This window comes from Acanthochromis polyacanthus, chromosome 5, assembly GCF_021347895.1.
Source record: "Acanthochromis polyacanthus isolate Apoly-LR-REF ecotype Palm Island chromosome 5, KAUST_Apoly_ChrSc, whole genome shotgun sequence".
Classification (NCBI taxonomy): domain Eukaryota; kingdom Metazoa; phylum Chordata; class Actinopteri; family Pomacentridae; genus Acanthochromis; species Acanthochromis polyacanthus.
The window spans coordinates 28,973,067-28,998,506 of NC_067117.1; the positions used below are offsets into that span (position 1 = coordinate 28,973,067).

At 40.7% G+C, this 25,440-nt stretch overlaps 2 protein-coding genes across 5 annotated transcripts in view; both read right to left on the bottom strand.

Moving 5' to 3' along the window:
• Positions 1-15,293, bottom strand: part of slc2a10 (solute carrier family 2 member 10) — a 37,664-nt gene extending 22,371 nt beyond the window's left edge. The window contains exons 1-2 of one of the 4 annotated variants that reach the window (XM_051948499.1): positions 15,200-15,293; positions 12,869-12,945 (exon numbers count right to left, since the gene is read on the bottom strand). In XM_051948499.1, coding sequence (XP_051804459.1) covers positions 12,869-12,872 — 4 coding nt within the window. In that variant the 5' untranslated portion in view covers positions 12,873-12,945; positions 15,200-15,293. The remainder of the gene's footprint in view (positions 1-12,868; positions 12,946-15,199) is intronic. The other 3 variants (XM_051948502.1, XM_051948501.1, XM_051948500.1) reach the window with 3 other exon arrangements.
• On the bottom strand, positions 7,120-10,694 carry LOC127534096 (solute carrier family 2, facilitated glucose transporter member 10-like). The gene is made up of 2 exons (XM_051948507.1): positions 10,543-10,694; positions 7,120-8,378 (listed from the first exon to the last, which is right to left on the bottom strand). Exons 1-2 carry the CDS (start codon positions 10,631-10,633, stop codon positions 7,120-7,122), a joined length of 1,350 nt encoding a protein of 449 aa, XP_051804467.1. The 5' UTR covers positions 10,634-10,694.
• Positions 15,294-25,440: the final 10,147 nt, after the last annotated feature.

Consider the following 25,440-nt stretch of genomic DNA (forward strand, 5'->3'; position numbering starts at 1 on the left):
ACAATTTTGAGTATATATTTTAGCAAGCATAATCATATGGTTAACATAATGTTTCCCATTTTAACTTTTCATTGGTCTGCTTAAAGCTTTTATTTAGGTAGTGGTTGCTCCTGGGATCTCAAATAACTAGGCCCCACTTGACAACACTTAAGTGCTCCACATTCTTATACATAGTTCATATTGGACATTAGGGGATATCTTCTTGATGTTATTACAAATATCCATGTCCTCTTTAACTGCAAAGTCAGAGCTGACCTAAATCTTGAAAGGTGTGATTTAAACAATGTAGTAATCCTTTAAAGTCTTTTACTTTCTGTAGCCAGAATGGACAAACTGAGGATGCCAGAACTTGCTCAGGTAAATGTAACAGTTTGTTTTATTTGTATTAAGTACACCTTTTGTGCTTTTCCAACTATGACGAGTCAAAAAGGCTGCTGTTGTAAATGACATGACATGAATATAAACAGCTTTAAATCACAATCCATTACAGCACGAGTGGTAAACAAGTAAATAAATATGCAGTTAATATAAAGTAAACACACATTATTGGTTGGAATCAAAAACGCATTTCTGAAGATGCAACAGAAAGATTCACGTAATTAAACTCGCTGAAGAAAATTCAGCCCTTTAATGAGCATCTATTGACCTTTATGACTTCCAGCGACCCTCTGGTTTCCTCCAGGCTTCCATCTCACTAACATTCTTTGGTTTCTGGGCTTCAGCGTTGATTGTCAGATGTTCTTGTTGTTGATCTGACCTCAGTCATACTGCTCACAGTTCCAGTTTGCTCTATCACTCCACGCTTCAGACTTTCAGAAGTCTACAGGCTGATCCACATTCTTTTTCTTGTGCTTTCCGGTCATGAGTGAAGCGCAGAAAGGCTTTTGTTGGAGTCTTCATGGGGTTCTCCTGCAGGTATTCGCTCTAGAAATGTCGTGCTTTCTTCCACACCCAGGAACATTGTCTTTGATCCACTGCCTTTTTTATTGAGATATCATTTCTTTATCTTTCTTTTGTGTTCAGGCTTTTTATCAGTGTGACTGTAGACTTCCTCAAAGCTTCATAGTCAGATCTTCAATCCTTAAATACTCAGCAGGGGTCCATAAGTTTTATAACTGCTGTATTTCAGTATCAGGGGCAACAGAGTAAAGTTCTCTTCTGTCAAAAGCTCCTCAGTCAGTGCAGATGGATCATTTCTTCAAGTGTGTGGACTAATGCATCTCTAAAAATGTAAACATTGCGATGAAGTTTAATATTTTTCATCAGCTATTTAAGAAAGTGTAAGTTTAATATATTCTAGACTTATTACCAGGAAAGTAAACTATTTCAAGCCTTTTTTGTTTTGACTGAATGACTGTAGCTTATAGCTCATGAAAATCCAGTATCTCAAAATTATTAGAGTACTTCATTTTGAGTTTGAGTCGTTTACTAATTGAACAGCATAAGTATTCTGCATCACTTGGTTTAGTTGAGTACATGCAACCACAATCGTGGAGAAGACTGCTGCCTTCAAAGTCGTCCAGAAGAATATCAACACCCTCGACACGATCATTGCTGAAAGTTGACTGGAAGGGAAAAGTGTGGCAGGAAAATGTGGGATGATTGTAGCTTTAAGAGATTGTCAAGAAAAGTGGATTCATGAGCTTGGTAGAGCTTCTTAAGGAGGGAACTGAGGCTGGTGTCAGTCCATCAAGTGCCACCAAGCAGAGATGTCTTCAAGAAAGGAGCTGCAACTGTCCTAATATCAAGACGGAGTCAGAAGATCTTGCCCCGGCTGAGGAGCAAAGAACAGGACTGTTGCTAAGTGGTCCAAGAGAAAAGGAAATTTTGCATTTCATTTGGAGATCAAATTCTCAAGAGTCTATAAGAGGAAGAGTGGAGAGGCACAGAATCCAAGGTGCTTGAAGTCCAGTGTAAAGTTTCCTCAGTTATATCGTCTTCTAGCGATGATCCATTTTGTTTTATGATGAATCGATGCAGCGTCTGCCGGGATATTTTAGAGCACTTCATGCTTCTATCTGCCAAGAAGCTTTATGGAGATGCCTGCTTTCTTGCAGCCATAATCATCAAATAGATAGAAAAAAAAAAAAGGTTGAACTATTTCACTCTGCATGTAAAGAATATACAGGGTGGGCATAAGTTTCCACACATAGGAAAATGTATAATGCTTATTTTTTTAAATGTTTCATATACTCTAGAAGATGCGTTTGACGCCATCTTTGGAGACACTTGAAGGTCATGGTGTATCAGGTGAAAACACGAGACAGAAATCATTTCAATGAACGTATCACCAACGCCATTACAAGCATAACTTCAACTATGTTTATGCACGTTCATCCAACAGTGGAAACAATGGTAATCATATAGAGCACATTATATAAATAAAAACGGTTTGTCCAGTATAAAATGTGTATTTTTCCTATGTATGGAAACTTATGGCCCACCCTGTAGAAAACAAAAACATAACTTTTGACAATGTTCAAATTGTTTGAGATGCCCTAATAGTACACCAACAACACGACTTAGTGATGCCTATGACAATGATAACAGAGTTTTCCACCCTGAGGTGCTGCATTGACAGTGGACTCTCTGGTACTGAGGCGACGTGTTTCTGCTGCTGATGAAGCTGCAACACTCCTCATTGTAGTAAAACCTACAAAATAAGATCACATGTCATTCTCTTACATGGAATCACACATGGCTAATTTGTTTGTCAGACAGTGTACAAAATCAGTCATAACACATCTTATTTTTTGTGTTGTTTTGTTCAACCAATAAGTTTCTTTTGGCTGGAAATGAGAAACAAATGACAAAGGACAGTAAGATACTATGAATTAGAGATGCTAACAATAAAGTGAACTATTTCTGAAAATTTCAAGAAATTGCAGCTTCTTAAACACTATAAACAGAACAACTGATGCGGTAGTTCTCAAGTCTGTCACCCATCAATTGCTAGTCGTGGCTAAAAAGCTAAGTGAGCTGCTGTTAGGGTCCATCATTGAGAGAGAGCTGCACGCTGTGGCTGCTCACAAGACAGGGACAGGCTGTAAAGCCATATGCAAATGTTTGAAAGTACCAGTTCCTGCAATGCAAAGCATCATCAAAAAGTGCAATTAGTTCCACTCTGAGAAAAAGTAACTCCTGCAACCCGGTAGCGCGAGAGACCAGAAGGAATCAAAGGATCAGCATCAAGACCATCCCTGATGAATCTGAGCACTTCTGATGCCAACATGCCAAGAAAAACACTAAAAAATGGCTAAAATGTTTTTTTAAAACATAGAAACACCTCTCATTTACCATCTCTGAACCAGTATCTTCATCCATGTCATTTCTAGCCAGAAGAGAGTTGTTAAATAAAATGAAAATTTCCTATGCTTATGTCATTTTTTGGGCTCTAGTGTACCTGCTCAGCCGGAGCTCCTTGTCTATCTCCTCCAGACTTTTCCTTTGGTCTCTGGTAGCATGAAGTAGAAGAACACTGCGGCTGCTACAGCGGTCAGTCCGTACACAAGAAAAATGCCCGACAGGCCGATTACATCTGTGGAATAAAAACACACACATAGTGAACATCCATCCATCCATCCTCTATACACCGCTTTATCCTCACTCGGGTCACGGGGGTGCTGGAGTCTATCCCAGCTGACTCGGGTGAAGGCAGGGGACACCCTGGACAGGTCACCAGTCTGTCACAGGGCACATATACAGACACACAATCACACTCACATTCACACCTACGGGCAATTAGAGTAACGCAATTAACCTCAGCATATTTTTGACTGTGGGAGGAAGCCGGAGTACCCGGAGAAAACCCACGCATGCACAGGGAGAACATGCAAACTCCATGCAGAAAGATCCCAGGCCCACCCCGGGATTTGAACTGGAGATCTTCTTGCTGCAAGGCGAAAGTGCTAACCCCTTACTCACTGTGCAGCCCACAGTGAACATACGAGCAAGAATTCATCATTGAATCAGGCTGACAAAGTTATTTGTGACGCACTTGTAGTTTGTAAGATCACTATGAGACGTGGTGTTTTCTCGAAAGTCTGACATGTTTCTGTGCTGCATATTTAGTTTTCAGTTCATGCTTTTGTTCCGCAATCTGCACCTCTGGAGCAGCTTGTGTTTGAGATAACAAAACTAAATCAAGAGCTGTGAGCGATTTCGAAGCCATTTTCAATGTTCTCTCTGACTTTGTATGGCAATGTAATCTTAAAACAGAAACTGATTCAAACACCAAAGCCTTACAGCCCACTTGTTCATTTTCTAAGATTTGCAGGAAGTTTACTTTTACGTATAAATGATATTTCTCTTATTTGGTCTTACTTGCTGCCAAAACACCTCGAAGCAGCTAAAAGAATAAAACTGTTTTAAACACTGTCAGAATGAGACAGCCTATTTTCATAGATTTGACTGTCAAGTTTTGGCGCTTTCAATATTGGAGTTGCTGGGCTGCTCCTCTTCTTCTGATTCTTCTGGGACTCCCTCTTGGGCAATTGCAAGGACACTGTTCTCCATCCTGGCAAGCTCACAGCCTGGTTTGGGCTGAACTACCAAGTGGGGTTAGCAGGTATGTTGAGCCTAGTTTTCAGTGTCATGAAGGTGGTTCTCCTTTAACTGGCTAGATCACCATGGTAACTGATGTCATGGAGCTAATGTGGCTGGATTTAAATCAGCTGTAAGAAGTGTCTCCTTTTAAACAAATAGTTTCCTGATGAATATTTATGAGGCAGTACAGGTCCTCAGCTGAGGGAAAATGTTTAATCTGCAAACCTGTTGAGTTTTATGTTACTAAAACCACTGAAAGCAGCTGTGTAGTTACAGCACTGCAACCTGTGTGCATCCTGTTGCCATGGGAAACCAACATGTATGCACGAATCGCACTATTGTATGTTTTCATTTACACTGCTGGTACTGCAGCTGATAGAACACAGATTAGAAAATTCTATTGGTATTTGTTACATAAAATAATCAATCAATAAATGTAAATTTTATGCTGATTTGGCCAAAAAATGAATTTATATTCTGCATTATGAGCTAGAGCAAACCTAAATGCACTTCAATACAACATCAACCTTGAATAAATGAAGTTTAACAGCTCTAACGTGCAGCTGTTAGTTACAAACAAGCGGCTGCATTAATCGATAAATAAATCAAATTAAAAAATAGCAGTTTTCTGGAAGCATTTCTGTTCTGCATTATGCGCAGTAGAGTCAAAGCACTAACTTTTAAGTCTAAAACACTCCCTTTCGTGTCAACGCACAGAGTCTGGCGCAGAAAGTTGATCACCACCCTCATGATAGCCGTTATCTGACTGGAGCTTTAGTTCAGCCCTCAGGTTGACTTATTAAGTGATAACCAGCTTTGTGTGATCACTTAGCATTCCTATGGTTGTTTTTAGGCTTAGAGAAGCCAGATAAAGAAAAGATTTCCAGCCTATGTATATATATTTGAAAACACTCTCAGAACAGCCCGACCTGAAGAACTCAAAGAAAACTCCCATGTGCTGGGTGTTGGCGTGATGTGATAAGATAAGCTGATACAGAACAGTAACCGGTATGAGGCTCAGCTTGGTCCTGTGCTGCTTTGCCTGTTTGATGTTCTGTTAATTTAGTCCACAGAGTCACATACGACTGAGCTTCTCCAGTTCTTAATCTGTACCTGATATCTGTTCTTATCACGGAATACATCAATATATTCAGTTGTTCATTGAATATAAATGCAGTCTGGAAGCGTTCTCTTATACGTTTCTACAAGTGTTCATGGTTTTCTGAATGTCTGAACATCACAGCTGTTGTGCTGCTCACTGAAACCCACCAATGACATTCAAGAAAGTGAGGTGACCAGCAGGTTTGCAGCCCAGTTGAAGCAGTTGGTGAAAGCGAACGCTCTCCTCTGACAGCAGCTGGAAATATCTCACTCAGGAGGAGCCACGTCACTGGTCCATGAAAAGAAGAAAAGAAACAGTAAATACACAGAGTATTAAGGCACTACTTAAGTCATTTGATAGCAAAGAATAATGCACATTATAATCAGCGATGGAGGTAAGAATATTGACTCAAGTGCTGTACTTTAATTTACTTAAGTGTTCCCATTTTATGCCTTTCTGCTCAGTACAAGTCAGAGGGAAACTATTTCACCCTTTATATGATTTGAGTTACATAATGCAGATACAGACAAAACAATGAACAAATAAATTAGAATGCATTGAGTTTATAACAGCCAGCAGAGTATAAAATACTTAATTTAACCCTCTGTTTATCAGTACTACAACTTTTGGATTTATTTTAATATTCATACATGTATGCTTCAACTTTTAGGAAAATTTTAAAAGCAGGGCTCGTCACAGTATGTTTACAGTGTCAGACTGTGTTAAAAATCTTATTTTTGTTTCTCTAAATGAATTAAAAGTACAAGTTATCCATCTTTTCTGTATAAGACAAGGAAAACAAGCAAATATTCACCTTGAACAAGCCGAGTCAGTGAATTTTTGACCTTTTTTTGACCAGAAATTGACTTAAACGGTAAATTATCAACACTATTTCTGCTTAATTTTCAACATATATTTTCATCTCTCTAGGCTCGTGATGTAAATTCATTTGAGACTTTCATTTAATGTTGGAAATTCATGATTCGCTAAACAAGAAATTCGATTTTAACCGATGTAGTTTCAACAAAAATTAGCTTTTTGCACCCCTGTATTTGATTTATTGATTTGTTTATTTTATTCATTTATTTAATTTTTTTGTCAGGGGATGCCTGGGAAGTTCACAATTAAATATTGTACTTCTTATAAATAAAATAAAATCAATAAAATAGATTTTGAGCTTATTAAATCATCTAAACTGTGGGACCCACTGGATGAAACGACACTATTTTATTAGAACTGTCACGCTGGACATAAGGACAAAGTGTTATCTTGCTGTAATGATGCTGCACGCTGCTATGAACCTTGGTTGTTTTTAAAATGTGCTATACAAATAAAGTTGGCTTGACTTCTTGGTGGCAGAAACTCTGGAAAGAACTAATACACAGAGTTCTAATAACCCAATGGAAAAATGTGAAGTTGAATAATATTATTGCATGCAGCACAAACAGATCGACCCATTTTGAGTGAGTATACTAACTTGGTCCAAATCCAGCTGAATATCCGCTGACAACCGCCATCATACACATGAGAATGATCCAGTTCACAACTGTGCTGTGGACGTTTGGAGAAGACTCTGGAGAAGCCTGTCTGACTTTATTGGACATTTGATCTTCATCTTTTGTGTTGTTATTGAAAAAATGGTGACTTTCACTAAGAGGTGGTTCCACAACTGCTGGACTGAGAGCAGGTGATTGAGGTAGATGTGTTCTGTTGACCAGAGTGACGTTCTGAGAATCACAAGGCTTCATAGATTTCATCAGCGATCGTCCGCTGAGGAGTCCGATGGTGATCAGACAAACAGCCATGACAGAACAGCTGCTGATGAGTAGAGGCCTCCTCCCCACTCTGTCTAAAAACACCATCGACGTCAGAGTTGCGATCACTTTGACCAACCCCAAACCAACCGACGCCAGCACTGCCGAGGCGTCGCTCTCAAACCCCACCGAGTGGAAGATGGTGGAGGCGTAGAAGAGGACGTTGGGCTGCCCCGTGAACTGCTGAAACAGAACCAGTCCCAGCCCGATGACGGTGCGAGTCCTCATGTTGTCATGGCGCTGGAACAGATAGAAGCTGCTGTACTGAACTGCCTTGTTTTCTTTGCTGGAGATGACTTTGCCGTCGTCTGCTTCTTGGGTTTCAATGGTCTCCATGAGCTCTCTTTGGCTGAAACTTTCCTTAGCATTGGACGGGAGAAACCAGATGGAGACCAGCTGCACCAAAGCCGGCACCACAGCCAACCCGAACATCCACTTCCACCCTGTTTCAGACCCTGACAGGATGTAGTTCATAGCATAAGCTGCCAGGATGCCCACAGTGATCCCTGCTTCATACAGCGTTACCAGGAAGCCTCTTCGGTCAGGAGTCACCATCTCTGACACAAAGATGCAGCAGGACATGGAGGAAATGCAGATGGCGAAGCCCACCGTGATCCTGCCCAGCACCAGCGCCGGGTAGGAGCTGATGAGCAGGACCAGGCTGCCAGTGAGGACCAGGACGTTGCTGAGGAGGATGGAGTTCCTGCGGCCATGACGGTCGATCAAGCAGCCACCAGCGACGGAGGCCAGCAAGGCTCCGGTCAACAAAGAGCTGACTAGAGCCTCCTGCTGGACACACGAGAGGCCGAACTCGGTCTTGATCTGCAGCAGAGCGCCAGAGATGATGCCCAGCTCGTAACCGAACACCAGGCCGCCCAGAGTGGAGACCACGCTGGCCAGCAGGAGGATGGAGCAATCTGGGAGGAAGCAGACATTCACATGGTTCAGCTGTGAGGCACAAAATGAAAAATGAATGTGAATTTATGAGTTTTCATGTTTCAAAACCCACAAGTTCTTCCTGGAACTACAAGCTCCATTAACCTCAGCAGCAAGTGCAAAAATCATATTCTTAAAATGTGCTTCATGAGGTCAACAGCAGTGCTTTTCGAAATGGATGACATTTATTCACTGTCATTTTTGTGCGGTGCATTTGTGAAAAGACCTTTGCATTACCGACAATATTTACTGGCATTGTTAATAACATGGCAGCTGGTTGTCATAATTACACAAAATAAAGACAAATTAGTAAAAAATTAGGTGACTTCAGCCCAAGGGCGTAACTTTGGGTCTTCCATTGGGGGGTTAAACTCTGTGCCTGTTTATTGGTATTTATTGAATCGTTTACTTTTGTAAAAGGAGTCGTGGTAATTTGGCATGTCTGTATTAGAAATACATTGGTGATTTACTTGAAGTTGTTGCAGCTGTGTACTTATGTATTTATGCAACAATGACCAATTAATTCCTATTGTGTTTAAGTACTAGCTAGCAAGACCGTAGCAGCTTCCACTTAATTGATTTTGGGTTTATGTCAACTATCTATGAAAAGAAAAATCAAGAACTTTAAAGATTAATCAATTGCATCACTGTATTGACAAAACTAAAGTGCAAACAGAAAATGTCTTATGCACAATTCATGGCAACACTCAATACATCACACAATACAGGGTGGCATACTGGAGTGCAGCTTGCACCTCTATTCTGGCGTGGAGCATGTATAGAGAAAGCTAACACAGTACAAGGGCTAAGGTATGTTACCTGGTCATTTGTGCCTCCTGTGCTGCCTTTCCCTGTGCTCTCTCTCCCTCTCTTTGGTCACCTGATGATCCTCCATCACCTGGACTTCCTCTGTCACCTCCTCCTCCTCTCTCTCCTCATCTGCGACTGTGCTTCTCCCTCTCTGGTCACCTGCCTCTCTTTCATGGCCTGTTCGGCAATCATATTCAGTGGAGGTTTTTGCACAAGCCAACTAGGCGGCCGCCAAGGGCGGCAAACTCAAGGGGGCGGCATGATGAAGGGGGGGGAAAAGTCATTAAATACAATTCCCTACATAAGCACGCAGCTGAGTAAGCATCCATTGACACTCTGATGGTTTTACGTTACATAACAAATGGCGCCCTCTTGAGGTCAAGACTCAGAGGTGCGCCCTCTGCTCTCTGACCGACGAGACCGTCCGGCGATTGCCTGGGACCAGACAGCCTTTATATTGTGTATTACAAATATCCCTTATAACGGGAATACAGTCTAGCTAAGCTAGGCTAGTCCGGCGACAGGTGGCGGGGGGGAGACGGCGAAGACGGCCCGATAGTATATATATTCCACTCCCCCCCCCCCCCCATCCCCCGTCAACAGGAAAGGCGAGAGGGGTGCGTGTTTACCGGTGACTGGGCGCGACAGACTGACTTGTCTAGGGAGTCAATAAGGCTAGAACCGCCACTGATCATATTCTTGAACCTGGTATAAAAAAAAGCTTAGTTAATGTTAAAATGGTATCAGCCCGGTTAAAACTGACCAGTAAGGTCAAAGAACAATTTGAGGAGATAAATACATTCAGGTATTTCCCAAATTTTGTCAAGATTCACGAGATGAAGTACTTCTCTTCCCCTCCTCTGTCACTGTCACCGGCTGCGTGCTCCGCAGTCACCCTGCTGCAGCAGCAGGATGGATACTTAATACACATGGAGGAGCGTCTGTTGTCACCATGGTTACCGCTTCAGGCCGACGCAGACATCCCTGTTCCTTCAGGATTTAGAAATGCCTGTAAAAATGTAGCTTCTGTGTATGCTATTGCGTTGTTTGATCAGTAAAGTAGCTTCACTTCTGAAAAGATATTTGATGTGGAAAACAGCGCCGTTACGACCTGCCCGGTTCCCCGAGAAATGCAGTTTAACTACGCCGCCATCCATCACTGTGTATTGGAGCAAAGTCAGCAAACAGCCCTTTAAGTTACAATTCAGTGAAAACTGACACTGGTCCTACACAGTACATCCCCAACACTCTCTGGCTGTACCTCACAGGACAAGCTCAAACCAACTCCAGTCACAAATCATCAGCTAACTTAACAAGACAGGTAGGCTATTTTACCTCTTTTTAGTGAAGATATTTCCTTTTTTTTAGTTGTTGGTGTTGACCAACAATGAAGAATTGTTGTTTGTCCTTTTCGCGCTCTTTTCATTTCTTCACGGCTCTGCTGTCTCCATCCATGCCAAATATACTGGGGCAGGGAAAAGTGAACGTTACTAGAGGAGGCGCCGCGGGTTGGGTGATACCAAGTACTCGGTGGGGGTGTGGGGGGTTACATTAAGATGATTAAACTTGCTACTGTTTTGTTGGCAAATTATATTAATAATAAAAATCAACAAGATAATTAATGCTTTTATTACATTGGAAAAATGTGATTATATTGTGAGGGTTACATTAGCTGAACGTGATTTTTGCGAGGGTCATGACCCCCGTATCCCCGGTGCAAATTATGCCCTTGCTTCAGCCAGATCCAACATGCTACTTACAGGCTAAGAGACCATTCTACATCACAATAGTTTTATTTTTGATCTTTCAGGTTTTTGTTAGAATAATTCTGCTTTTATTGAAGTCATATTTAGAATGCAAGATTTGTTTGAGCTCAAGAAGAGATTATTTCTTCTTGTTTCTATGACCCAACATTCTTAACCCTCCTGTCCTCCTTCGGGTCAAATTGAGCCGTTTTAAAGTTTTAAAAATGTTGGGGAAAATATATATATTTTCACAGTGAAAACTTCCACATTTTCAAAAATTTTTAAGGAAATTTTTGAACATTTTTGGTGGAAAAAAACAAATTAAAAAAAATGTTTAAGAAAATTCTGAAAAAAATCAACCACAATCCAGTGAATTTTGCTGTCAAATTTGGGGATTTTTTATTTTTAAAAAAATTGAGGGAAATTTTTCAGGAATTTTCTTCCTGAAGATCTTGCAATTTATTTATTTTTTTTATAAATTTGGGGGGAAAAAAATCCGAATTTTTGGAATTTTTTCAGACAAGGCAACAACATTTTTTGTTAAGGACAACACAAGGGTTAAACAGTAGAAAAAAGTAAATGTCAGTAAAATGCCTCTCAGCAGTCTAGAAGAAGTGTCTTCCCATCATTATCTTTCATTTATTTTTATGTTTTGTTGCTTTCAACCTACTTTCAACTTCCATTTATTTATTTTATGCCACATTATATTTTCTTTCCACTACATTTCAAAGGGAAATATTGTACATTTTACTGCAGTACATGTATGTGAAGGCTCTACTTTACAGGTAATTTTCATAAAATACATACGATCTATTTGACAGCCAGTGAAAAAATCTCATATTGGGTTGTTTTTATGGATATTCTAAATGTCATTGCATAGGAATGTATGTTAAGTCAATGTTTGTTCTAAATTCACACAAATATCTGACAGAAATGGAGAACAAATGTAGTTGGTTACTCGTAAACTTATTTCAACAGCCCCTTTTCAGAGACTTAAATTGTGCATCAAGGGTAAATATACAAGATAATACCATAAAACATGAAAGGAATTTCAGGCAGTGGTCAACAATAAGAATAAAACTGAAAACAAAAACATCATGAAAATAGCTAAGGGGTGTTTGTCACACAGTTAAAACATTACAGGATTTAATCACTTTCAATCCTGATCTGTGGAAAGTTTAACATTTCGGTTCTCATATTTTAGGGCAGAAAAAAGAGTTAAAGATGTGAAATCTGTAATGAGCAGCCAGAACATGTGGGGATTCAAAAGCAAAAGCAATTCTAAATAGATTTCTGAAATGAGAAGGGAGCTGATGTAACTCAGACGTGACTGGAGAGATACTTTATGTCTACTGTAGACAGGCAACTGTGGCCTATACAAGAGGAAATGGAGAAATTAAGTACATTAGAGGATGCAATTTAAAGACATCTAATGTTACATAGAGCTTAAAAAGAAGAGAAGAAATCCTGTGAAGGGCTGCTGGGCTGTAGCCTTGTTGTTCTACAGTCTAAGGTCAACATGTGAAAGTGTTTGTGACGTTAGAAAGTTTAGAGTTCATCGTTCAAATCCTGCCACAACAGCAGCTGTTGCACAGAGCATTATAAAATGAAAAAATGTCTCTGCAGCTGCTCCTCAAATCAACCTGTGGCTCTTTGATGTTCAGGATCCACCAACTGAAATGCAAATGAAGCAGGCGAGAAATCCAGACTAAACCTATTTGATTTCATAAGAGCGTTCTAGCAGAGTCCATTAGTAAAACCTGACCGGCTAAGTTTCTTTGCACTTGTGACTGGTTTGTTTAATTTGTCTTTTGATTTGGCAAACTTAATTTATCTTACCTTACTTTACCTCAGACTAAATCAATAAAAAATCCACACTTTGCTGGCCAACATTTTTAATAGAAATGGAAACTCACCCATTGCCTCTGCTGTGCTATGTGCATATTCGGGTCAGGCCCTTCAAGTTTCGGATCCGTCTCTGAGCTGACATCCTCTGTTCAAAATAAAGGCAAATCATTATAAAGATAACAGCTCCGATCTCCTGATCCTGCACCCACAGGGAGTCCTGGAGCTCAAAGAAAAGGACGAGGGAGCACACAAGAGCCTGCTGCAGCTGTGGCGTCGTCATGACAACCCTCCTGTTGATTGCCATGATTTCATTAGAGAGTCCGTTTGAGATGGACAAATGCACGGCTGTGGAGAAAACGGCTCGGTGACGAAGCGGTGGGGAATTTGGTGTGTGACTGAAATAACAGCTGCACCAATAAGTTGCATCACGGCGATTAAAAAGCACTTTTCACTTGCTGATAGTAAATATAAGTACAAAAGTGTTAAGTTTAGATTGTTCTTGACACTCCATTGCATCATCTGTTTAAGGAATCCTAATGTTCCCACCAGCATGAGACTGAATTCTGTAACTACCGCTCCTCAATTGAAGTTTTTTTTTTCTTCAAAAAAGCTACAAAAAGATAAAGGCAGACATTTTAGTATGGATTTTGAATGTAAATGTTATTTTAAATCTGACAACAAATCTAAATGACACAGTCGAGCATCCTGTATCCTGAACCTAATAGCCGGAAATGCTATTTTAACTTTTGTCTTGAACTTTTTATGAATGACAGTGAATAATAATAACCCTGGAATAACATGAAGCTATGAGGGAATTTCTAAAGCATTTTGCATTTTGGTTCCTTCGTAGATTTATACTAGGTTTCTTGGAAATACGATACAATTCATTGGGTAAGAAATAAACTGACAACCTTAAATTATCAGTTTTGGTGACGTAGAAATAGAGTGGTGGAAAAAGTTTTCCAACACACTTAAAATTTTAAGGGTGCAACAATGTTTGCATTACTGCATGCAAACCAGATGGATGGTGTCCAGAGACTCCATCGAGGCTGCTCCTTGAGGGCTGCATTTTATTTTTTGCAAATATTTCAACTTCTGTAAGTTTTTCCAGTTTTTGCATTCATCTGCACGTACTGTAGGACCATGTAACAAATAAAAACCTGCAAATCTTAAAGACAAAAGGGTCAAAACACCTGAAGCTGACCATTAAAGTCCCAATCCTTCAGATGGAAATTCCACCTTTTTGGCCTCAATGACTTTCCATAGAAACACCAACATCTGCAGTGGTGGAAAAAAGTTTTCGGACACTCTTAAAATTTTACACATTTGCAAATATTATCATGAAATATTTGTGTGAAAACCTGTTTTGTGTTTCAAAAGGCGTGGCTGCATTAGACAGACACAAACACATACAAATTAGATTTTTTTGTTGACTGTTTACAAGAAAAAATAACAAAACTAAATTCTACCAAAATGACCCAACACTCAAAATGTATTATTTTTATGGAAACCAATCACTTTTAAGTTTTAATGGCTTTTTTTTAGGATTTGTTCAACATTATGGCTGTGATTTCTTGTATTGACTACAGCTGGCCACTCCTCTGAGCTAATTTAAACCATAAAAAGTCCATTTGAAACACTGGTTAGACTCAGCTACAAACACTACAAAGTCTGAGAAGCTCAGCAAAGATCTGATAATAAATCTATGAAAAAACTAAAATACATGATTGTTTTTTAAGACAAGCGGTCATTTATTTCAACGGCATAGAGTTACAGGAGTCGCTGGAAACTCATCACAAATCGAACAAGAACAAAGTCATTCCTACTGTTAGAACCTTAACATAATACAGATTTTTTGTTTTTTTTGTTGATATTAATGGATAACCTTCCACACAACTCTCATGTTAACAGTTCAAGAAAGTCGATATAGGAATATCCTTACAAAAAACAAAACAACAACAACAAACACAGAGACTCATTTTCTACTATCAGAAAGTTAAACCATCTCACTTCAAAAACACTTCTTTTCCTCACACCCCTAAAAAGCCATTTAAGAGGCCACTATCATCCAAGAAAAGAAATGAAATGAAAAACTTCACTATATTTCGTTGGTAAGTGGAGGAAATACTGTTGAACTACGAGGATCTGGAGTTTCTGCTTTTCTTTTACTCTCTCAGTTTAGTTTCTACCTTCTAACCCTGTCAGACACATTCAAGTTTAACATTTCCTTCTGAAATGTAAACAAAAGGACTGAGCTGCTTTTTTCGACTGAACTTACAGTCCATAAAACTTCGTCCCTCAGCGAAAAAACAGAACTCTGACCGCCATCCTGCCGCAGCCCTGCAGCTCTGTTTTCATTTATCTGCTTTATTTCCTGTTAGACCACCAGAAACACTCACCGTTTGCAGCACAAACACTTACTCAGGCCAGAGATGCTCCTGGAAAACTTCTCGTCCTTCAGGAAGCTACAGCTACGTGGCAGCCGAGTCAAGTCGCAGGAAAAAAAAAAAAACAGAAAAAAAAAACTTCTTGTCGGAGTTTTAACGCCAGAGGTCGACATCTGTCCGATTATCCCAGGAAGAGAAAGTCCCAGAGAGGAGCCACAAAGCGCCCACTGCTGCAGTACAGCTGGTTCATCCTCATGTTATCCTGTGGGTCAATTAAAGTTTGAAAATGTGGAAAAATGCATGTTTTCACAGTGAAACTTCTGATGTCCAGATTTTCAACATTTTTGGGAAATCTTTGAACATTTTTTGGGGGAACAAAGAAATGTTAAAAATGTTTCTTAATCCAGCGAAATTCACTGGATTTTGGTTGATTTTTATGTAAATGTTCTTAAAGAAAATATTACAAGTTTTACTGATATATGTGTCATCACTTTATATATTTTAAGATTTTTTTGGGGAAAATTTTTACTCACTTCTTGAAGAACATTTACAATAATTTTCTTGCCAAATAAAACACTGCAAAAGAAATTTAAATCTCCCTTTTTCCATTGATGTCCCTTTGTGGTTGTGGAGGCATTTTGTTACAGCTTGGCTCAAAGGCTGCAAGAAAACAAGGAGACAACAACTAAAAATGGATTTACTGCAGTGCAAATAACCGATCTGGTGTCGTAAAGACAGCAAACAAAACCCAAACCATGGACTGAAGCTCCAGGAGGAAGCAGCTCCTGTCAGAGAAAGTGAGGAAGGTGAGCTGAGCCAGTTGATCCCAGATGTGGACCAATCAGCTGATTGGTTCATAGCTGATGTGTTTAATTTTTGCGATTTTATTAGTTATTTTCTTTAATTTAACAAAGCAGAGCCACAAATTGAAAAAAAAATCCATTTATAATTGTCAGGAATGTGTTTTTTATTGTGGTAATTTAAAGAAAAAAAGTTCATGTTTGTGCAGCACAACTTTGGGAATCTTATTCCTGCCAGAGGTGTTGGAAAAACTGAACCAGATCTCCTCTCCAAACAGATCAAGAGTGGTTCTGGATGCATCATTTAAAGTCCTGGATGCATCATTTAAACTCCTGGAAACAGAACGTCGGAGCCTATAAAAGCTCTGCAGACCTTCCATCGGTCCCTTTTTGCACTTGGACTTCTTGAGGACACTTGCAAATCGACCTGAGCTGACAGCTGACCTCTTTGGAGATCTCTGGAAAGCATTTACAAAACCAAAAACTTCTGCGGAGTGAACTCTATTTCTGGAAGAAGAAGAAGACGAACCGGAGCTGCTGAGAGACGAGATGTCCGCCCGCTGGGAGCACCTGGACCTGGACCTTCAGCTTGCAGGTAGGAAGAGATCTTCTCTTTTCCTAAACAGTTCATTTTAACCTCGAGAAACAAACAGGAAGCGTTTTCAGCTCGAAAATGAGAATTAATTGGCTCAATTTGTTCAGTTTGTCGAGCTTTGGTGACATGTTAGAAAACACAGTTTGAATGATGCTCGTGGCTATTTTGGTGTAAACGTGATATTTCTAAGGTTTACTGTATAAAATATGTCAGAAAATATGAGGAATGTATTGAAAATACTAAAATATAATAAGAAATTATGCGACTTTACTTCGAGGGCATTATTTTCGTTTCATTTAGTGTGTGAAGTTTATGAAAACGGAATGATTACTGAGACATTTTTCAAAAATGCTAAATATTTTTTCCCACAAAGGAAGAAATGTAGAAAGTTTTAGTTAAATTTGAAGTAACAGAAGTTTTGGTGACATGTTAAAAAAACACATTTTGAATGATGCTTGTGGCTTTTTTCTGTGTAAAATAGTTATTTCTAAGTTTTACTGGATGAAATGTCCCAGAAAATATGAGCAATGTGTTTGAAATATCACAGGATATCAAGAAAATGTGAGGTTTTACTTGCAGGCCATGATTTTAGCTGAATTTAGTGTGTGCAGTTTATGAAATCTGAATGATTACTGAGACGTTTTTTTAAAAAATGCAAAATATTTTTACCCATAAAGAAAAAAATGAAGAAATTATTTGTTCAATTTAAAATGTTTTAAGTAGCATAGGTTTTGGTGATATGTTAGAAAACATACTTTGAATGACGCTTTTGTTTTTTCTGGGTGTAAAATTGATATTTCTGAGTTTTACTGTACAAAATATCCCAGACAATATGAGGAATGTGTTTGAAATGTCACAATATGTTAAGAAAATATGTAATTTTATTTAAATGGCATCGTTATAGTTGAATTTGATGTCCAAAATTGTGGAAACCAGAAGGTGACTGAGACAAAAATCTGATGTTAAAAATTCTGTATTTTTTTATTATTTCATCCATTTTGAGATCTGAATTTTAGTTGAACTTTGTGTTGAGAAAACAAAAAACAAGATGACCACAGAGATATTTTTCACAAACTGCTGAAAATGTTTTATTTTTAAACCATGCAGAAAGTTCGGGGAAACAAAATGGAGACTCACATATTTTCAATCAAATGCCGTAAATGTTTGTTTTTGGTCACCATGGAGATGGTGGAACTGTTGGGAGAAGCTTTAGAACGTGAAGATGGACAGAAAACAGCTGAAAAGGTCACCGTCAGATTTGAGTTGTTCTCAGCTGAACTCGGCTGTTGTGTTCAAATCTGTCATTTTATATTTAGGGTTATTTCGGAGTTATTTCTGCCGCTCTGAAAAATGTTTTCATGTGATAAACGCTGTTCTGCTGTTATGAATGACCGAATGCGCACGTCCTGCGTCTCCTGCACGAGCACTGGTTTACTCTTCTAACCTTTAGAATAACCAGAGACTGTCGTGTTCACAGAGGATCACGTTTCTGTGGTTATCTCGTTGAAAGCCTGTAGCTGTTGCGCATGACTGAACAAGGTGCCCAATTCGTCATGCGTAATTACGCATAGAGTTTGGCGCACTGGCAGCGGTGATGGAGAACGTAGCATCAACTTGTAAACACGATGCACATAATATCATGTGAAATAATCTGTTCTCTCTGAATCACTGGAGACCATCAGATCCTCTTTCCAAATTCCTCATTCAAAGTTCAGTTTAATGTGAAGTCAAGCAGCAGAAGTGATTTGATTGTGGAGAATCAGGTTAAAATGTCTTTTACATGTTGGCACCTTCCTAAAAATAACGGCCCAAGTCATTTTTTGACTATTATTATTATTATTATTATTATTATCATTATTATTATTATTATTGCCTAAATCATGCTGGCCGCCTCTGGTAAAATTGCCTTCATCCTCAGTTGAACAGATCATGTGATTCCATCCTGCAGTTTAATGGCCTTTAGGTCAAGGTTCAGGCTGGTGTCCTTCAATTTTTTCTGCTTTCTGAAGAACTTCAGAAAAAGACTTCAGCCATTATTTTAAGAGGGTGTCCATGTGGAGCTGAGTAGATGCATCACTGCTGCCTGTGAGTGTTTCTGAATCTGTTCTTTAGAATTTAGTGACTGAGGTGGAAGATGTGGCTCTGATTCCTTACAGGAAACACAAAGTAATATTAGTGTGTTGTTTCATGTTAAGGGCTGTACAGTGATGTAGTGGTTAGCACTTTCACTTTGCAGCAAGAAGATCTCTGGTTCAAATCCCGGGGTGGGCCTGGGATCTTTCTGCATGGAGTTTACATGTTCTCCCTGTGCATGCGTGGGTTTTCTCTGGGTACTCCGGCTTCCTCCCACAGTCCAAAAATATGCTGAGGTTAATTGATTATTCTAAATTGTCTGTAGGTGTGAATGTGAGTGTGATTGTTTGTCTGTATATGTAGCCCTGCGACAGACTGGCGACCTGTCCAGGGTGTCCCCTGCCTTCACCCGAGTCAGCTGGGATAGGCTCCAGCACCCCCCGCGACCCTAGTGAGGATAAAGCGGTGTATAGAGGATGGATGGATGTTTGATGTTATCTTAATCATAGCTGCACAGTAACTACTACATGTATGAAGCATTTTGTGCACAGCATCCTGTGATATTCACAAGTCAGAGTAAAGTATTTTGAAGTTGTGGTAGATATTTGTGTTTATTTGGGTCTCAGCTGCTGAATGAAAACGTTTTTGATGTGTTTCTTTTATATGTGTCAGGATTCTGCCCCTGTGCTGCCTTTGTTCCTGTTCCACTTTTCCTCCCTTTTCCTTCCTCCCCTCGTTTGGATTTGACCCTTTTTGGACCTTGTTGTTTTCTGTTTAGACTCGTGCCTGTTTGTTCCTCCTGTGTTGGTTGCTCTTCTGTGTGTATTTTTGCTAGTGTCTTTGTCTCCCTCTGTCTGTGGCCCTTCTCTCCTGTCACTCATCTTCTGGCTTTGTCACCTGCTCTGATTACGGCACGAGCGTCAGCTGCCACTAATTAGTCAATTCTACTCACCTGTCTCCTGTTATTTAAGCTCTGCCATTCCCTTCAGTCTTTGCTGGTGCATAGTTAGACATACATGCAGTTCTCTCTGCACTCCCCACTACCCTCCTCCGCTGGATTCTCAGTTGTTGGACTTTGCCATTTTTCACCCCTTTTCTGGATTACCCCCATTGGACTTGATGCTTGTTTGACCCTAGTTTGCTCTTGTGTTTGCTGTTCGTTCTCCTTCTGTAAGTTCCTCTTAGTCTTGCCGTAGCCTTTGTCGTGTTTAGTTTTTGTCCTCCCTTCTTCGTCTGTTGTTTCACCTCTGTCTAATTAGGTTTATGTCCACTTCAGTCTTGTTTTCAGTTGTAAAAGTTTTTTTTGATTTAGTTAATAAATTCTTTAATCATGCCTAGTGTTTTGTCAGTGATGTCTGCACCTGGGTTCTCAACAACCCTAACAATATGAAATGTTAGAAGATTTAAAATCCATGAAACAGTGTTTGTATTTCTACACACAAAAATAACTTTTTTTTTTTTAGATGGTATAATATAGTACAATTCTACAGTGTTTTTATTCATAATTTTTGATGTGGACATTCTGTACAGCTTTTGTCTTTATTGATGATTACATGTAAATGAATAGTCTTTTTCTATGATTTTGCTCATTATGTGTAATTTAACAGCACAGCTACAGTGAAGGTAAGAACTGCTGACTAGTTGTGACGTCCTAGAGCCGCTGATGGTTTTCTGCATGAACTGTTCTGTCTAAATACGAGGGTTACTGGTTGTTGGTGTGAGTAAACTGTGTTTGTCACAATCATCCCCGTGTGACGCTCCGAAACGCTGAATATTTTTAGAATGTCAATGTCTTCATTGGTCAGAACTGTAACTTTGTGTTTTTACTTCTTCCCTCGAAGGCGTCGCCAACATCGTTGAGCGTCCTGCAGCTGAAGGGGTCCCTGAAGGTAACATTCTGCCTTTATCTTTCTGGGAGGGGGAGGTTAGTTTCGGGGAGGCTAGTTTTTCGGCGGGGGAGGTTAGTTTTGGGGAGGCTAGTTTTTCGGAGGGGGAGGTTAGTTTCGGGGAGGCTAGTTTTTTGGAGGGGGAGGTTAGTTTCGGGGAGGCTAGTTTTTCGGCGGGGGAGGTTAGTTTCGGGGAGGCTAGTTTTTTGGAGGGGGAGGTTAGTTTCGGGGAGGCTAGTTTCGGGGAGGCTAGTTTTTTGGAGGGGGAGGTTAGTTTCGGGGAGGCTAGTTTTTCGGCGGGGGAGGTTAGTTTCGGGGAGGCTAGTTTTTCGGCTGGGGAGGCTAGTTTCGGGGAGGCTAGTTTTTCGGAGGGGGAGGTTAGTTTCGGGGAGGCTAGTTTTTCGGCGGGGGAGGTTAGTTTCGGGGAGGCTAGTTTTTCGGCGGGGGAGGTTAGTTTCGGGGAGGCTAGTTTTTCGGAGGGGGAGGTTAGTTTCGGGGAGGCTAGTTTTTCGGAGGGGGAGGTTAGTTTCGGGGAGGCTAGTTTTTCGGAGGGGGAGGTTAGTTTCGGGGAGGCTAGTTTTCGGAGGGGGAGGCTAGTTTTCGGAGGGGAGGCTGGTTTGGGGAGGCGGAGGCTGGTTTTGGGGAGGCGGAGGTTGGTTTCGGGGAGGCGGAGGTTGGTTTCGGGGAGGCGGAGGTTGGTTTCGGGGAGGCGGAGGTTGGTTTCGGGGAGGCGGAGGTTGGTTTCGGGGAGGCGGAGGTTGGTTTCGGGGAGGCGGAGGTTGGTTTCGGGGAGGCGGAGGTTGGTTTCGGGGAGGCGGAGGTTGGTTTCGGGGAGGCGGAGGTTGGTTTCGGGGAGGCGGAGGTTGGTTTCGGGGAGGCGGAGGTTGGTTTCGGGGAGGCGGAGGTTGGTTTCGGGGAGGCGGAGGTTGGTTTCGGGGAGGCGGAGGTTGGTTTCGGGGAGGCGGAGGTTGGTTTCGGGGAGGCGGAGGTTGGTTTCGGGGAGGCGGAGGTTGGTTTCGGGGAGGCGGAGGTTGGTTTCGGGGAGGCGGAGGTTGGTTTCGGGGAGGCGGAGGTTGGTTTCGGGGAGGCGGAGGTTGGTTTCGGGGAGGCGGAGGTTGGTTTCGGGGAGGCGGAGGTTGGTTTCGGGGAGGCGGAGGTTGGTTTCGGGGAGGCGGAGGTTGGTTTCGGGGAGGCGGAGGTTGGTTTCGGGGAGGCGGAGGTTGGTTTCGGGGAGGCGGAGGTTGGTTTCGGGGAGGCGGAGGTTGGTTTCGGGGAGGCGGAGGTTGGTTTCGGGGAGGCGGAGGTTGGTTTCGGGGAGGCGGAGGTTGGTTTCGGGGAGGCGGAGGTTGGTTTCGGGGACGCGTTTTCCTAACTCATCCTGTTTTGTTGCTGTCCGAGCTACTGTTTCTCTGATGGAGTCATGGAGGACCAGCTCTACTTCCTGAGGTCCTGCCTGTCACCTACCACCAACAGGTGAGTTTCCTGGATGGAAGGCTATCAACTGAAGATGCTAAAGGTAAGGTCTGCTAGCTTCCACACATTGCATCCGTTTCTCTTCAGTGTTGGATCTCACACTCTGGTTTTCTGTTTCTCTGAGCTGAATGTGACTGAAGGAGGCCTGAAGAGGAGCCCACCAGACCACCGAGACCAAACGTTCCTGCTGGACGTCCAGGAACTCCATGATGATGAAGAACTTAAAACCAAAGGACAAGATGGACAGCATGTGATTTGACAACAAAGTCAGACTTTGAGGAACTTCAAGGTGGCTATAGTGTCAGAAGACATTATTTTATACTTGGAAGACATCTGAGGACATGTTCGTGACTTTGTTTTGGTTCTTCAGGGCAGGGTTCCCATATTTTTTTGGGGGGTCCACAGTGGAGACAATGAACAGCTTTCATCACCAGATGTTCCTCAAGACCATCAAAGGTGTTGGAACCTCCACAACCAACTGAGAAAGTAAGAAAACAGGACCCTTGTTAATTTGTGCTCTGCTAAAATTAACATTGCAGTCCTCTAACAATTTACATCATCTGCATCTTTACAAATGTATATCATGAGCATCCATGTTTTTTCATTTCCAGTTTCCTTGGAGCACCTGACAGTGGATGATCATCTCAAGAAGTTCCACAAAGAAAAAGACCACAACAACGAAGTAGAAGACGGCTCCAGTCATCCTTTTAATTTTTTTTGTTTTGTCCATAACATATTCCCATCCATATGAGTAGATATTTTTGTAAATGGATTTTATTTTGTAGAAATATATTGTATTTTTGCTTTATTTTGTGTAGTTATTTTTGTATTTTGTGTAATTACATTTTTGTTTTATTTTGTGTGATATATTTTTTTGTATAATTGTATTATATTCTACCTCTTACAACTTGTTTTGATGATGGATTTAATTAAATTTGTGTGTACTTTTTCTGAACTAATCCAGTGTTCTATGAGATCCTTCACTGTTATGCTGAGTTTACATGAAGCTCCTTAACCAGTAAATTCCAAAATAACTTCACCACTGGGACATAAGTTTGTACTACAAAGCAGGATGTTGGGTGATGTGATATAACTTCTGCTTGAACTCAAGAAAACTTGAGTTTTCAATGATGGTTCACTTGTTAACCAGGTACATCGCCATGGTAGCTGAATGTCTAACTTGCCACACTAATTGCAGAGTGAATTATACAGTGACATTTGGGGGGGGGTCAACATTTTTTAGTGGCCAGGGTGAAAAGGGAACCCAGTACAGCACAGGCACCTGCTTAAGGTAACAAGTCTTGCACAATTCTTACAGCATCATGAAGGTCCAAGGTTTAACAATCTTTGTTGTATATAGAGAAAAGACATAAAATAAACATGTATACAAGAAAACAATCATTAAATTCTAACAAGTCATTTTAAGTATTTACAGAAATCTTGTTTCAAAAGTCAGCATTGTGTACTGTCCTCCTCCTGTCTGCTCACTATCCTCCACTCCTCTTGCTTGCTCACTGTCCTCTCCTCCTTTCTTGCTCACAATATCTCCCTCTGCCTCCTTAGTACAACAGCACATGTATGTAAAATTCACCATGCTATAATGCTCTGTATTTATAGCCTCTATAACAACCACTGAAAATACAGGCTGCATTTTCTTAACTATGTCCCAATTTTCAACTTACTCTTTTTTTTTTGGCACCAAAATAGTGCCTGATACCTTCTCCTTTCCTCTTGACCATGTTGGCTCTGTAAATGAAATCTAATTTGAGTTCAATGAAGTAGTCATAAATTTGGACTAATACAACTATCACAGGCAATCAGTTAATCAGCTTTTAGTATGTTGATTTTAACAGTTCAACTCATCAGCCAGATTATAGTCCTGCATGAAATCTACTGTCATGGAGTGCCTATTATAAAAGCTAATATCAAGGCAAAAGCGTAAATAGATCACCGCTCAGAAGACTATTAAAATTAAATAATATAATTTTGTGACAGACTGACATTGGATTACATGTTGTCTATCAGTTCTGTGTTTTCCTATATTCATAAAGGTGACATACAGGCTGACAGGCCTGTCAGTCATTGAGAGAGAACTGGAGCTAAAAGCTAAAAGTAGTGAGGACTGGTCTTCATTATTGTATGAACGTCAGCCCCCCATTTGCTAACTGCTCATGAGCACCGGTGTAAGCTAACGTAACATTCACACCAGTTTAAGCTAGCATTAACGTATTGACATTTACACATAGATACATGATAACATTCGTCTGAGACACCGGACACAATATGAATCCAAATATAATTCGTAACTCCGAAAGTGGGATACTAAATAAAAATAAACTAGCTAGATAACTTACATCACAGTGCTCCCCAAGTCGTTGATGTCCCGAAACAGCGCAAAGCCAACTTTTTCTCTGTCTGGCTCTTTTTTTTTTATTTTTTTTTTTTTTACGTGCACGCGGCTACTTGGATTTCAGCCAGGGAGCCGGGAAGTAACGAGTGACAGTGAAAATGGTATAGTCCACTCTAGGGGTGTCTGTCTGGGTGTGTGTGTTTTAGCACAAGCCTCCTCCTGGCATGAATATGGAAAATACAATACACTGTAATATTTTTGACACTAAAAAGACAGATAAATGTTTCAACCCCCCCAATCTCTTATTTGTACCCCTTTTAGGGGGGCCGAAGTTGTAATTGGGGGGTCAAACCCCCCCAAACCCCCGTAATTCGCACTATGACTAATTGAAATATTAAATACTTATAGCTATGCTTGGTGACCTGTAAGGTCCTGCAGAGAAGATGTTCTCTTTGAAATATATCATCTCAATGTCTGTTTTATTTGGGTTCCTGCTCAAGTAGGTTTGAATGGAAATGATGATGTAGACCAGGGGTCGGCAACCCACCGCTCCGGAGCCGCATTCGGCTCTTTCATCCCTCTGTTGTGGCTCCCTGTAAATTTGGAAAATAAACTGTTCTGCCTTTCAGGTGCGTTTCAATGCATTTTAATATAGTTTTATTGTGAAATTACCGCTCTTATTTTGACGTGTCACTCCACCCGATGTGCTGCTGGGGTTTTCCCCCCTGGGACGCGAGAGCGCAAAGGTGATGCAGAGAGACCATACTGAGCTTCCGATTCCCACACGTTTCATGCCTTAAAGCAGCACTCCAAGAAAGATACGTCTTGTCTTTGAGTCAAAAGTACTTATGAGTACTGAGGTAAACTACGGATAATTGTCTTGCTCAGTATTTACTCTTTGATAGGGTAATACACGTTACTCGCAAGAACACCGCTGGATGTCACGTCCAGCATTCAGGCAGCAGGTCAGAAAGTCAGTGTCGTCTTGGAAAAGAGGGCAGCGACTTACCGGAGAGAAGTTATTAGCTTAAGATAAATAGATTTTACAAGTTAAACAGACATTCGCAAAATATTGA